The sequence below is a fragment of the Corvus cornix genome, chromosome 3, assembly GCF_000738735.6.
Source record: "Corvus cornix cornix isolate S_Up_H32 chromosome 3, ASM73873v5, whole genome shotgun sequence".
NCBI lineage: Eukaryota > Metazoa > Chordata > Aves > Passeriformes > Corvidae > Corvus > Corvus cornix.
The window spans coordinates 63,969,660-63,982,193 of record NC_047056.1 but is presented as its reverse complement, the minus strand read 5'-3'; the positions used below and the strand labels follow the sequence as shown (position 1 = coordinate 63,982,193).

The 12,534-nt window shown below is 40.1% G+C and overlaps 1 protein-coding gene across 2 annotated transcripts; it reads left to right on the top strand.

The window, feature by feature from the left end:
* Positions 1 to 583: 583 nt before the first annotated feature.
* On the top strand, positions 584 to 9,909 carry GJA1 (gap junction protein alpha 1). 2 transcript variants are annotated; one of them, XM_010402325.4, is made up of 2 exons: positions 584 to 826; positions 6,830 to 9,909. In XM_010402325.4, exon 2 carries the CDS (start codon positions 6,846 to 6,848, stop codon positions 7,989 to 7,991), a length of 1,146 nt encoding a protein of 381 aa, XP_010400627.1. In that variant the 5' UTR covers positions 584 to 826; positions 6,830 to 6,845; the 3' UTR covers positions 7,992 to 9,909. The 2 variants fall into 2 exon arrangements, with proteins under 2 accessions (XP_010400627.1, XP_010400635.1); XM_010402333.4 differs by having other exon boundaries at positions 587 to 826; positions 6,834 to 9,909.
* The last annotated feature ends 2,625 nt before the right edge of the window (positions 9,910 to 12,534 follow it).

The window sequence follows — 12,534 nt, the reverse complement described above, 5'->3', positions numbered from 1 at the left end:
TACTATGCTTTATTTTCTGAAGTTTCCTGGAAAGAGTTTCCTGGAATGTGAGATAATTCCTTCATTTCTCCCATGGGATGGACACAAGCACACATGCACACACAAATAATAGTAAAAAAATATGTGATGTGTATCTACTGTGGAAACAAACGCTGCTCCTGGTGTGTACTTTCATGTGTGCACGTAAAGGAAATTGACCTCAGTAAACAAGGCTGTGTTCACAACAAAAAGAGTAGAGAGGGCTTGGGAGGGCTTCCTCTCCTGAGTGGTGGCTAGGAGACAGCAGCCCCAGCATCCAGAATGTCCACACTGGTTACCCACTGATCCCTTTCCCTGCAGTGAAACTCCTGGTGCACACCAGAGAGCCAGCTTGCCTCATCTGTCTCAGGCGAGCCCAGATCCGGTCACCGTGCCAGCCAGGTGCTGGCTGCTTACTGCCCATGCATTTTTTTTTGTTACATCAGCAAGAGTGGATTTCCACGCTCTCTTTCATGTCTTTCCCTGTGCCTCCAGTCCGCCCCCTCCTCCTCCCTCAGCTCGCAGAGCCCCTCCTCCCGGGCTGCCTCCCCTCCCTCTCCCCTCCTCTCGCACAGTCACAGGCTTGAAAACTTGTTATAAGCTCTCCCAGTGTTCCAAGTTAGAAAAAACTTTTACGAGGTATCAGCACTTTTCTTTCATTAGTGGGGAAGGAAGGATGAAAAATACAAAACAGCAGTAGACTTTTAAAGTTTAAATAGACAGGTCTGAGTGCCTGAGCGTGCTCTTCCATTTTAGTTTAACCCTCCAAAGAAGTACACTGATCCATTTTCACTGCTGATCGGCAAGGGTAAGTTGAAAGTTTTCCTTTTTTTATCATTTTGTGTATCCCTTTTTCTTTTCTGAAAACACTTCTTTTCTTTTTTCTTCCCCCCCCCCCCCCCCCCTAAGAATTCTGTGTTATTGCGTTGAGGGTTGAACTCGTTTAAAAACACACATCACTGAACAGCGTACATTCTCTTAAAGTGCTAAGTTCCAGCTTGGAGGAATTCTTTGCTTCCTTTTGTCATATTTCTATACATTTCCAGAAGTGCTACACTTTTGCAACTTGTAACCTTGTTCCGCCGAAGGAGGAACTGCGCCGAAGTTGTTAGTGCCGGACTGAGCTGCAGACTTGTTGCTGCAGCAAGCGATCGCTCCCCTCCGCTGCTCTCGGACTAACACAGCTCCTTTAAAGAGAAAGCCGAGGTGCGCTTCGCTCTCCTCTGTTGTACCAAAATTGCATCAGAAGTTGGTAACAGGGAGATCTTGCCCTGAATGCGTCCCATTCCTTCCCCACACGTTTTGCTTTCATATGGAAATCCTGATTGATGCCTGATAGCTTGAGCAGAGCAAGGTTCTTAATTAGATGCTTTATTAAATGCTGCAGCTTCTGAAGTGGTGACTTTCACGTGGTCTTCCTGATAGGTTTTTTCCCCTTTTCTTTTAAAATAGATGTGATAAAATCCAGACATGGGTTATGGATTTTTAACCTGGTTTGTATATAGTTACTCTGTTTTAGCAACCTCAGTGAGGGATTTTAGCGAAGGAATGTGGGATATCATGATATGCCTTACCACGTTGGCAATGTCTGTGAAAGCCTTGGGTAGATATAAATGAAAGTTGTCTAGGAAGGACTGTACATAATCCCTATATGACACATTCCCTGTATGTTACCTTGAAGACCAAATTGCCAAAATGCAGAGAAAAAAATACTTGAGCAGCATCTCTTGGAGAACTAAAAACCTTTTTATGTTGCGAGACTTGGAGTGATTCCTTGTAACAGTTGTTGCCTGCTGCTCGCCAGTAGTTAAAAAGCAGCACGAGGAAGGAGAAAAAAGAGCCTTCAGCTGAAAGACAGACGAAGCACAGAATCTATCTTATCGAGTAACACACGAACAACAATATTGTGTGCTTATAAGTGTCCTCATATTTTGCCTTGAGATAACCAGCAAGCCTCATGAAGCAGCATATTTCCTCTGAGGATTTCTTTTTCATTTTTGTACATGATGCTTATGACAAAAAACCCTGATAATGAGGACAAAAATGGGATATGGACACCTTTTGCCTGACGGCCCTGTGTGCACGCGCGTGTGTGTGTGCGCATAGGGAACGAGTTAGAGGACTTGCATAAAGCTTTCATCCTGCCATTTTTAACATCTGGACAGCACACTGCGCGGCAGAATTTAAGCCTCTAGACTCTGGGATGTTTACTGAAGTGTTTCCTTCAGAAACTTCAAAGCCAAACACTGGTGCTGACCCACAATACCTAACAAGCATTTGAACAGGAGAAAGGCGAGCAGCAGGCTGGGTTCAGGACAGGGAAGAGAGGGATGGACACAAGGGATTTCATTTGCGACATGAAGCTGAATGCTTATACACACAGGAGCACAGACAGATTCAACACTCTAAAGTTATCTCAGCTCTCATGTTATGCAAGCCCAAGAGATTACTTTTATTTGTCTCTGCGATGAACCAAGGCCAAGGATTCCTGTGGGCATGGGGAAGGTTAGAGGACATTGAGCAATGCATCTGTTTCACTAGAAAGGTTGCTCTCTTTCCCCCAGTCTCTGGTATCTCCTTCCCATGTTACTCACTGAATTTGCCTCATGTAGAGGCACCTGGGCTGTTGTTTGTGCCATTTATGTGTTTAGACATCCAGATTTCAAGATCCTCAAGCAGGAACATTAGAGGGCCTGAGGCCCCCTCAGGGAATTCAGCATTCCTTCCCTTAATTCCAAAGTGAGTCAGGAGAAGGATGAATCTGGGCATTAACACAGAGGGTAAACCTGGCTTGTACAACTAGAGAATGTCTAAGAAAATGATTACAATTGCTTTTGCAAATATTGTTTATAGTTAAATGAGGTGGGGAGGGTACAGCATGGGAGAGCCAGAGGTTATGGGGTAGATCTGGTAGTGACTGACCATCAGCAGTACTGGCAGACAAAGGAAAAACCACACTTGTGACACTTTAAATTCTAGTTTCTGCGACCATTTTGTGCGTAACCTTTGTCCAGTGGATGAAATGAACTGAAGCTCATCTGCAGACCTATATATGAACTACACCTTCTCAAGGGAATGTCTGCAAGGCATTCATTTATTTTTGTAAGATTTCGAAAAACTAGCTTTCCCTATTCCAACAGGTCCAAACCCAATGAGTTGTACATCAACTGCTTTTTCTGTGATGCACGTTACTTTTGGGAAATTCTCAAGCTGATTTATGTTCAGGGTCCAGAGCCTTCTCTTTTGTAGTCTATGTGTGTGTGAGCACAAATAAAAAGATAGAAAAGGTTGGAAAACCAAAGCTTTGGCTGGTTTCCCAATTACTTCAGCTGCATCATCCCATTTTAGAACCCACTCTAACCCTTACTGCTCTTCCATCCACTAGCATCTGACCTTCTAACACTGTAGTCAGACCTGGGACATTACCACAGCACTGAGTTTGCATTATCCTTCCTGGAAAATATGAACCAGATGACATGATGAATGCCGTCCATAAAAAATAGTTCTAGAATTTCTTAATTGTGGCTTACAAATCAAATGTCTTATATATGTGGTCATCCTAAACCCATGCAGATGAATGCTGTTAGATCTCCTGCTGGTCTATGGATTTTTTTCCTGTCTTTACCCATACACAGTAGGACCTGAAAGAAATCCATCTTTTAAAGACTGGTATATTTTAATGTTAGGCCAGCGTTATTCTGCCTCAGAGAAGGTTATGATCCTGTAAATTATTAATCAATAGAAACTCATGAAACGCACATACTCATCATCAGCCATATCCTTAAATTCCTGAAGTACTGAATTTGTATCATTCAAACAGGCCAGCCTGTGTCATTCAGTGGACTCATTTAAGGTAATTGGAGGTGTTAAAACAAGCTAAAGTCCAGAATGCTAAAGAGCTAATTTTAAAGGTTATCTGCCAACCATTTCAAGCTACTTACAAAGCTAGAATACTTAAGTACCTGTTTGACACAAAACCTCTTTTTTTACCTGGTAAACAGATTTGTAATCAGTTAATAAAACTGGTCTTTCAGTGCCCTGAAAGTAAACAAGTTAGATCCGGTGAATGAATTTTCTCTACAACAAAGCGAAGTACTGTGTTTCATAAAGCAATGGAATCCACTTAAGAAAAGGAATAATATATTTGTGCCACCACAAGGTTATCTGATTAACAGTACAATGTTTTGAATTGATGTGGGGTTTTTTATCGCTGGCAAAGGCTAGTATGTAACTGATCTCTTTTTTTAAAAAGTTGCTTTTCAGAACTATGTATGAGTAATTCAAACATGGAATGTTTCCTCCTGGAGTTTATATTGCCAGCGGACTCAAATGAAACTTAGCAATTTTGCATGCTGAAGCAAATTAAAAAATAGGTAGTAAATTCTCCAAATATTGCAGGTGTGGGATTAAGTAGGTCAAAACTGAAGTAAATCATATTGCATTAATGAACCAGAGAGGAGCATAATTAGAAAACAAACAACACGTAACTGCCTAGAAATAACATATCGTCTGTTTTCTTAATCAGGCTTTAAATCTGAAATAACATTTAGACAGTAAAAAAGTACTGAGTTGAGTCTGAGGAAAGTCTGTTAACCCAATAGTTTCTAGTCACTGGAAAGCTGACTAATTAAATCAAGAAGCTGTTACTTGAAAAAGGTTCTTTCTGTCCACTTGCACTTCTAGGACATGAAGCAAATAGCTTTCCTTTAAAACAAACTTCACATGTTGTATAGTTACAGGCTGTTCTCTGTTTTAACAATCCCAGCCTGAGGAAGAACGTGGTCACATTTCATTCCAGCCTTTCCAGGGACCTCTGCACTTCTCTGCCTGACTCCTTCTCTGCCGCCCCAGCCCAAAAAGACAAACTCACTTTTTCTGGGACAGATGAAAGCTGAGGATGGCTGAGAGGATGTGTCAGAGACAAACATGCTCTGTGTGCTCCTCCCAGAAGAGACTTCCAGTTTTAAAAGTTTGAAGCAGGCTTGATCCTTTGATGGGGCTTTATTCATGAGGAGAGCTAATTACATGAGGAAGGGTCATCAGGCTGCAGTGGGTGAACTTCAGAGCCAGCTGTTTAGGCAGATGGAGGAAATGGCCCTGGGATATTTTTCAGGGGTTCAAAGATAATTGGCATTTCAGAGCTATCAGAGCGAGTACTTTTAACGCTCGTCTCCCATTACTCTCTCAGACTCGGTGGCAGGAATGGTGTGTTTTTATTTGGCATCTATTGTTACGTCTGAGTTTGCCAGATTTATTATCTTCTGTTTCCAGTGACTCACCACTTCTTAAAAGCAAGTCTCCGTGGTGCTAAAATTTCCTATTTTGTGAATTATCCAAAAAGCGCTTTTTCTATAAAGGACCTTCTCTAGGGAATATGTCCATGATGCAGTGGTGAGGAAATCATTTGGACATTATCAAAACTGTTAATACCAGGAAGGGATTACTCAGCATCCATGGAACAAATATCTATGCCCAGCAGCATTCCCATTAAAAGGGAAACTTCATGATTATTTTTCCTTTTAAGTTCCTGATTTCACATGCTTTTTCATGTGAGGCAAGTTAAAATGTAAGTTTTTATAAGATTGCCATTCTCCAGTTGATAAAAATCTATAGTGAAATTTGTTTTTCCTAGGAATCTAGAACATCAAGCAAACCATTTCATTTCTTAATTTATATCATCATGCATATTTCCAGATATCCTGAGAAGCTGCCTGTGTCCAGAAACATGCACTTTAAAACTCAAGTCAGGAAAGACAGTTTAAACTTGCAGTGTTCAACACTTGGAATGCAAACTGCAAGCCAGAAGTCGCCTTACAAACAGCTTATTTACCTTTTTTTTTCTTGCTAAATCTTTTCCTTTCAAAACAAAGAAGGAATTTAAATACAAAAAGATGCAAATACAAACCTGAAACTCCAATGAATTAAACAAATCACAGATAAACAGGAAACCAGTTCCTCCAATATGGTAACATGATCTTAGCTGTGTTTAATGTATTTACTATTTTCAGTTCCTTCATAAAACTATAGGTAAAGAATTCTTACTTTGATGTTTGTGACACAAATACTAATGTACAAGTTTAATTTAGACAGCTAACATTTTTTCTGAAGTTGAGTAGAGTATAAACTTGGCATCATTAGGAACTATACTCTTAAATGTGTTACACTCTATGAAGTGATAGGCAAGAACTCAGTTTAATATTGCTGTGTAGGAAAAACTGCGTGTATTTTGCAAAGGTAGAATTTTGTGTATGTGACCCTAATAACTTTAGGTTACCTATTGTATTTAGGTTATACTGTGGTTTGCTTTTTTGTTATCTGAAAGAGTGAACATAAAGATTACATTGAATGATAAAATCCACACTGAAACTGAGAAATCTTTCATATATTCCTAGAATATTTAGGCAGTGCTACTACTTAGTTCCACGCCCTGCTTCAGCTGTGTGTCACAGCTGTTTTCTACCTGAGGCAGATGTAGGTCATTGAACTGAGGCTGCCACCAAGGAAGCTGAGCCAACCACAGTGGTCACTGAGGGTAGTCATGGACTTCTTGAAAACTGGACTGAAATTAGGAACTTTTTCCATTGTGCTCTGAGACATTATATGTTACTTTCTCTTTTCAGTTTCTCTAACTTTCCACTTCACCTGCAGACTAACTAAAACTCCAGTTTCTCTTCAGATCATGTAAAACACATTAATTATCACAAAGGTGACACCACTGCTCTATTAGCATTGATCAGTGATTTAGTGTATCAAAGGTATTAAAGCTGTTCCTTAACCCTTGCTGTTTTTTTTCCTTTGTGTCTTTGTTTAGCTAGCATCCTGTGAAGATGGGTGATTGGAGTGCCTTGGGAAAACTTCTTGACAAGGTTCAAGCCTATTCTACTGCAGGAGGGAAAGTGTGGCTGTCTGTCCTGTTCATTTTCCGAATCTTGCTATTGGGAACAGCGGTAGAATCTGCTTGGGGAGATGAACAGTCTGCATTCCGGTGTAACACTCAACAGCCTGGTTGCGAGAACGTCTGCTATGACAAGTCCTTTCCCATCTCCCACGTACGCTTTTGGGTTCTGCAGATCATATTTGTGTCTGTACCTACCCTTTTGTACCTGGCACATGTGTTCTACGTAATGAGGAAAGAAGAGAAGCTGAACAAAAGAGAAGAAGAGCTTAAGGTAGTCGCAAATGATGGTGTGAATGTGGATATGCATCTCAAGCAAATAGAAATTAAGAAATTCAAGTATGGGATCGAAGAGCATGGCAAAGTGAAGATGCGTGGGGGACTGCTCCGTACTTATATCATCAGCATCCTGTTTAAATCTGTCTTCGAGGTGGCTTTCTTGCTGATACAGTGGTACATTTACGGGTTTAGCCTGAATGCCATCTACACCTGTGAGCGAGACCCATGCCCACACAGAGTGGACTGTTTCCTCTCCCGTCCAACTGAGAAAACCATCTTCATCCTCTTCATGCTGGTGGTGTCCTTGGTGTCTCTTGCCTTGAACATCATTGAGCTTTTTTACGTGTTCTTCAAGGGCGTCAAGGATCGCGTGAAAGGGAAAACCGACCCTTACTCCCACAGCGGTGCCATGAGCCCTTCCAAGGACTGTGGCTCCCCCAAATACGCTTATTACAATGGCTGCTCATCACCGACTGCCCCTCTGTCTCCCATGTCTCCCCCAGGGTACAAGCTCGTTACTGGAGACAGGAACAATTCCTCCTGTCGTAACTACAATAAGCAAGCCAGCGAGCAAAACTGGGCCAACTACAGCGCGGAGCAGAACAGAATGGGGCAGGCTGGTAGCACCATCTCCAACTCGCACGCCCAGCCCTTCGACTTCTCTGATGAGCACCAGAACACGAAAAAACTGGCGTCAGGACATGAGCTGCAGCCCCTCACCATTGTGGACCAGAGGCCCCCCAGCAGAGCCAGCAGCCGAGCCAGCAGCAGGCCTCGACCTGATGACCTGGAGATCTAAGCTTCTTGCTCCAGTACTTGCTCAACTATGAAACGACGTGCATTGGAAGATGCCGTCAGTGCTGATCTTGTTCCAGTGGAGGTGGTACTTAACAGTCTCAAGCAGGAGATTTTAACAATCATTAAAAAAAAAAAAAGTAAAACAAACAAGCAAACAAACTTTTAAAATACTTGCTGGTTCTTTGGGGGGTGTGGGGTTGGTGTGGGGTGGTACAGTACACATTGATATTTAATGTAGCTGGTTTAAAGAATTTAAATACTAAAAAAAAGGAAAAAAGATAGGTAGTACTAAGGTAAAGGGCTGTTTTTCTAGAAAGGCTGTAAATATCTGAGTGTATGTGTATGTGTGTACTATCATGTTTGTTTCTAAAGAATCTTCCGTAATACTAAAACCCAATAATAACTGAACTCACATTTGTCAGGGTGAAGTGCTACCTGAAGATGAAAACATTTTTCCTATTCAACATGCAAAAAAGTCCAGGATTGCCTCTGATCATTTCCCTGTCAAGAACATTCCATTCTTAGAAAGTGCACTTTGAAGGTAAACTTTCCTACGTGGTTCTCCGGGTTGTCGGAAGGCTCCTGTGAGGACAACTTACAGTCTTTGAGTCGTTCAATTCAAATTTCAGGCATGGCCCACCAAAGAATACTTCAGTCACCTGCTCTTCCAGCCCTTCATGCAGGTGTACTTTGTGATGTGCGTAAACAGGACGGCTCCACACAGGTGGAACCCGCAACGACACAGTCTTGCCCACAGCAATGCTTGTGTCCTGCTACTCATGTAGAGTGTCTTTAGTATTATATAAAACACAGTTTGCTGCCACTTGCAGATTTAAGCATCAAGACAAGCAAGCAACTGCCTTTAGTGAATTTTATCACACCTTTATGTGTACTAAGAGTGTACGTATGTGTGTGGATGTGGAGGTAAAGGTATACACAAAACACCCTCAGAAGCATAGGCTGACAAATAAACGCACACAGGTTACTTGCAGTTGACACTTTCTCATGGATATTGTGAACATGTGGGCCACTATGGTGTTTACATTCTCTGGTTCCTTCAATGTAAGTGAAGCACATGTCGTTATATTTTTTTAATTCTATAAAATATTTTCCATGTATCCTAAATGGATGCTCTTTTAAAAATAAAAAAATCTAAAGGGCCTAATCCTGGATGTCTTGCTCTGGAAAATCACTCTTTAAAGTTGTTGGGAGTTTTGCCTCAACAAAGTCTGCAGGATCAAGCCCAAGATGTAGCGAACCATGTTCTTGCTGGCATGAATGATTTTCTTTTGTAGAAGTTAGGGGTGGAAAAGACCCATTAGGTCATCTAGCCAATCTCCCTGATAGGTAATAATGATGCTTGAATGATAGAAGATGTAGTACTGTAAGCAAGCTTTAGTCTTTTATGTGAGAAACTTAGAAGAAGTGCTTTGTGCTGGATTAATGATAAAATATGCCTACATGGCTTTTGCAGTAACTGGTATTTTTCTTGTTCTAAATATTCATATTTACTGAACTGCAATGTCCACTGAGTTTGACAGTTAGGTCTTTCTAGATGGCTCTAGCAACTTTAGTGTTTACAGTTAGATTATGTTTGAAATGCAAGTGAAGTTGAAAGGATTTTTAAAGAGTACAATTCTAGCTAATTTATTTGAAACATATGCTAAAGAAATCTACCAGTTTCTTCAAATACATAGCCTCTTAGCTGAACACAGATTGACCAAGGAAATACATAGCTTGATTTCATTTTGCAGCAACACAGATAAATTGTTTCATTTAATACATTATATTAATTTGTTTGACATTCCATGTTAAACTACTGTTGTCTTCAACTTCATTGCATGTATGCAACCATAGTTTGTCGGATCATGTTGTCTGGAGAACATTAGTCAATAAAGTTTTAATTTAGTATAAATACATTTTCTAATTGTCTTTTACTGTTTCATATGTCCGTATATATCTTTAGTTTCAATCTGATAATCCAAACTCATTCCTCCCTTGTTCATTTTTCCCCAGTCACTCTGCATTTCAGAAGCATCCTTTCTTTAATCCATCTGGATTTACTTTGAACCGAAATTCCATAGAGCCACATTCAGATACCCTCACAACAACTGGAAAAACAAGCATTGTCTCTGCCACTCCTGAAACAAAGTAATGTTCAGCATGAAAAAATCTTGCCATGAGTCTCAGAAAATGTATATTTATTTGCAAACTATTATAAAAATGAGAGTACTAAAATACTGTCACATAACTTTTCAAGCAATTTTTATTTATGACTTAGAATTAACATTATGAAATCATTGCATCTAGTTTACATTTCTTCATGTAATCAAATTGCTCAAGTGACAGTCAGTTTCAATTTCTGGAATTAAACCCTCATTTCTTCAAACTCAATCGGAGAAAAGTACTGATTTTGATAAGGCTGACACTTAGCATATTGCCTCTTCTCCTTCACCTTTTAGGTCCCCATCCCTAATAAAGTCATACAGTGCTTGGCTTTTCAGCATTGGACTCTAAATGTAAGGTGGTTCAACTCCTTTTATTATTTGAAAAATCAAAATATAATGGTCATGCAATTATCAAAGAAGTTTCTACTTTCAATTTGCTTGCTATTTTAAGTCCAAATTCTTTCCCTTCTTATTAGTAAAGATGGGGAAAAAACAGGGTAGTGGAAGTGGATTTACAGCTCTGAGAGATACTACACAAGCACCAGCACACGGAACGACTCCTTGAAGTTTTTCTTAAATAATAACAATGAGTCATATTTAAGCTGGCTTGTCCTAGTCTGTCAGTACAAGCTGAAGGGCATTCCAAACATTTTGTGAGGATCATGCCCTTGGAAAGGTGGATGGACATTGAAGCATTCAGAGAAAGGCTCACCCTGAGATAAAATGTAGTGTCTCCTAGACAGGCTGGTTGTCAGGTATATCCCATGGGGCATCTTGCACAACTGAAATAATTTAGTACTTCAGTGCCAAGGCTCTCTGAGTGATTTTTTTGGTGGTAATGCATGTGTGTGCATGTTTAGGGTAAAGACATTCCAGAGGCCCTTTCTCCCACCTAGATTTGTTTCTGTGGTCTGCATTTATTACACACTTCAAAGTAATCACAGTTTTGTGTGTCATTCATCTCGTTCTTTATGTGCTTTCTCCCAGTGCATCCCTACAGCAGCATTTGTTTTGTCTGCAGATGACACAAAATAAGCTGTGATACAATGCTAGCACTCAGCCTTTGTAGAAGAATATGTTAGATACTGATTTCAAACTGGAAAAGATGCAAAAATACACATTTCTGAAGGTAATTAAAATATAAACCCCAAATTCTCATCCTGTTAATTATTTTAAAACTCTGTTTATGTTTTGTGTAGCAGTATTTTGCAAAAAAGGCAAATCATCTTAAGGCCTCCACCCTGTCCCAGTAATTTGAAATGTTTTTAAAGAGTAAAGTTAGAAGGAAAATTTACAGACAGCCTAAAATCTATATGCATATCATGTAATTTCAAGATGTTTTAAATACAGCGAGCACACACTGAAGGTTATTTCCCAACTTAGAAATTCAATTTCCATGTTTAAAGTGGAAACTACAGTAATAGTTTGAGAACCGGAACAAGTTATGTGAGCGTACCTGTCGCACCCACTGAAATCCATCATTTTTAAACAACGCACTTGTGTCACTGGTCCAGAACCACATTTCCCACATCTGTCTGCAGCACTCCTGTGTTACTCAGCAGTAGCACCCTGGCTCAGCTGTGCACTATCACCATGCTGCCTTTCCCTCAGACTTTCTCTACAGCTTGTTATTGATTAAAACAGAGAAAAAAAAAATAGTGATATAGGGAGTAGAATTTTTCAAGTCAGATGTAAGAGTTCTGGAGTTACCTTGTCTGGTTATTCCAGAGTTCTGAGTATGTCAGATCAAAACCTCTTCCAGTTTTGGTGGTGGCTGTTTCTATTCTGCTGAGACAGAACTACTTTTAATTCTTCTTGTAATTCTTCCGTGATTACCACTTCTCTCTTTTCAAGAATTTAAACAAAATAGGGCAGAAAATAGGATTTATCTTCCTCCTGTAGAATTTTTTATTTCTATTTACTCCTAATCCAAATTTAGAAGGACTGAGCATTCTTCTGAGCTTGACATACATTTTTAATGCACTGTAATATTCAAATAGTCAGATTTACCATAACCTCCTTGAAGATGTCTTGTCTTTTATGCTGTTCACTCCAGCCATTTGCAGTTAGACCTGCCAGAGGATTCAGATGACAGAGGTGGGGTGCATGGCCCTTGAGGATTTCTCTGCCAAAAAATCCAATCCTTTGATGATGCAGAGTACTCCTTACATTACTTTTATTTCTACTGTCAACATAGACAATAAGGTCAGAAACATAAGTCATGTCTGAGAAATCACTACCTAGATGTGTTATCTGCCTCAGTTCTATGAAACTATTTGAGTGTCCTCCATTTTATTTTAGCTTATTCTAGCATAATAGCTCCAGAAACATGGGGCTGTAGAATGAGCTCCTAAAAGAGATGACTGCATTTCCCTG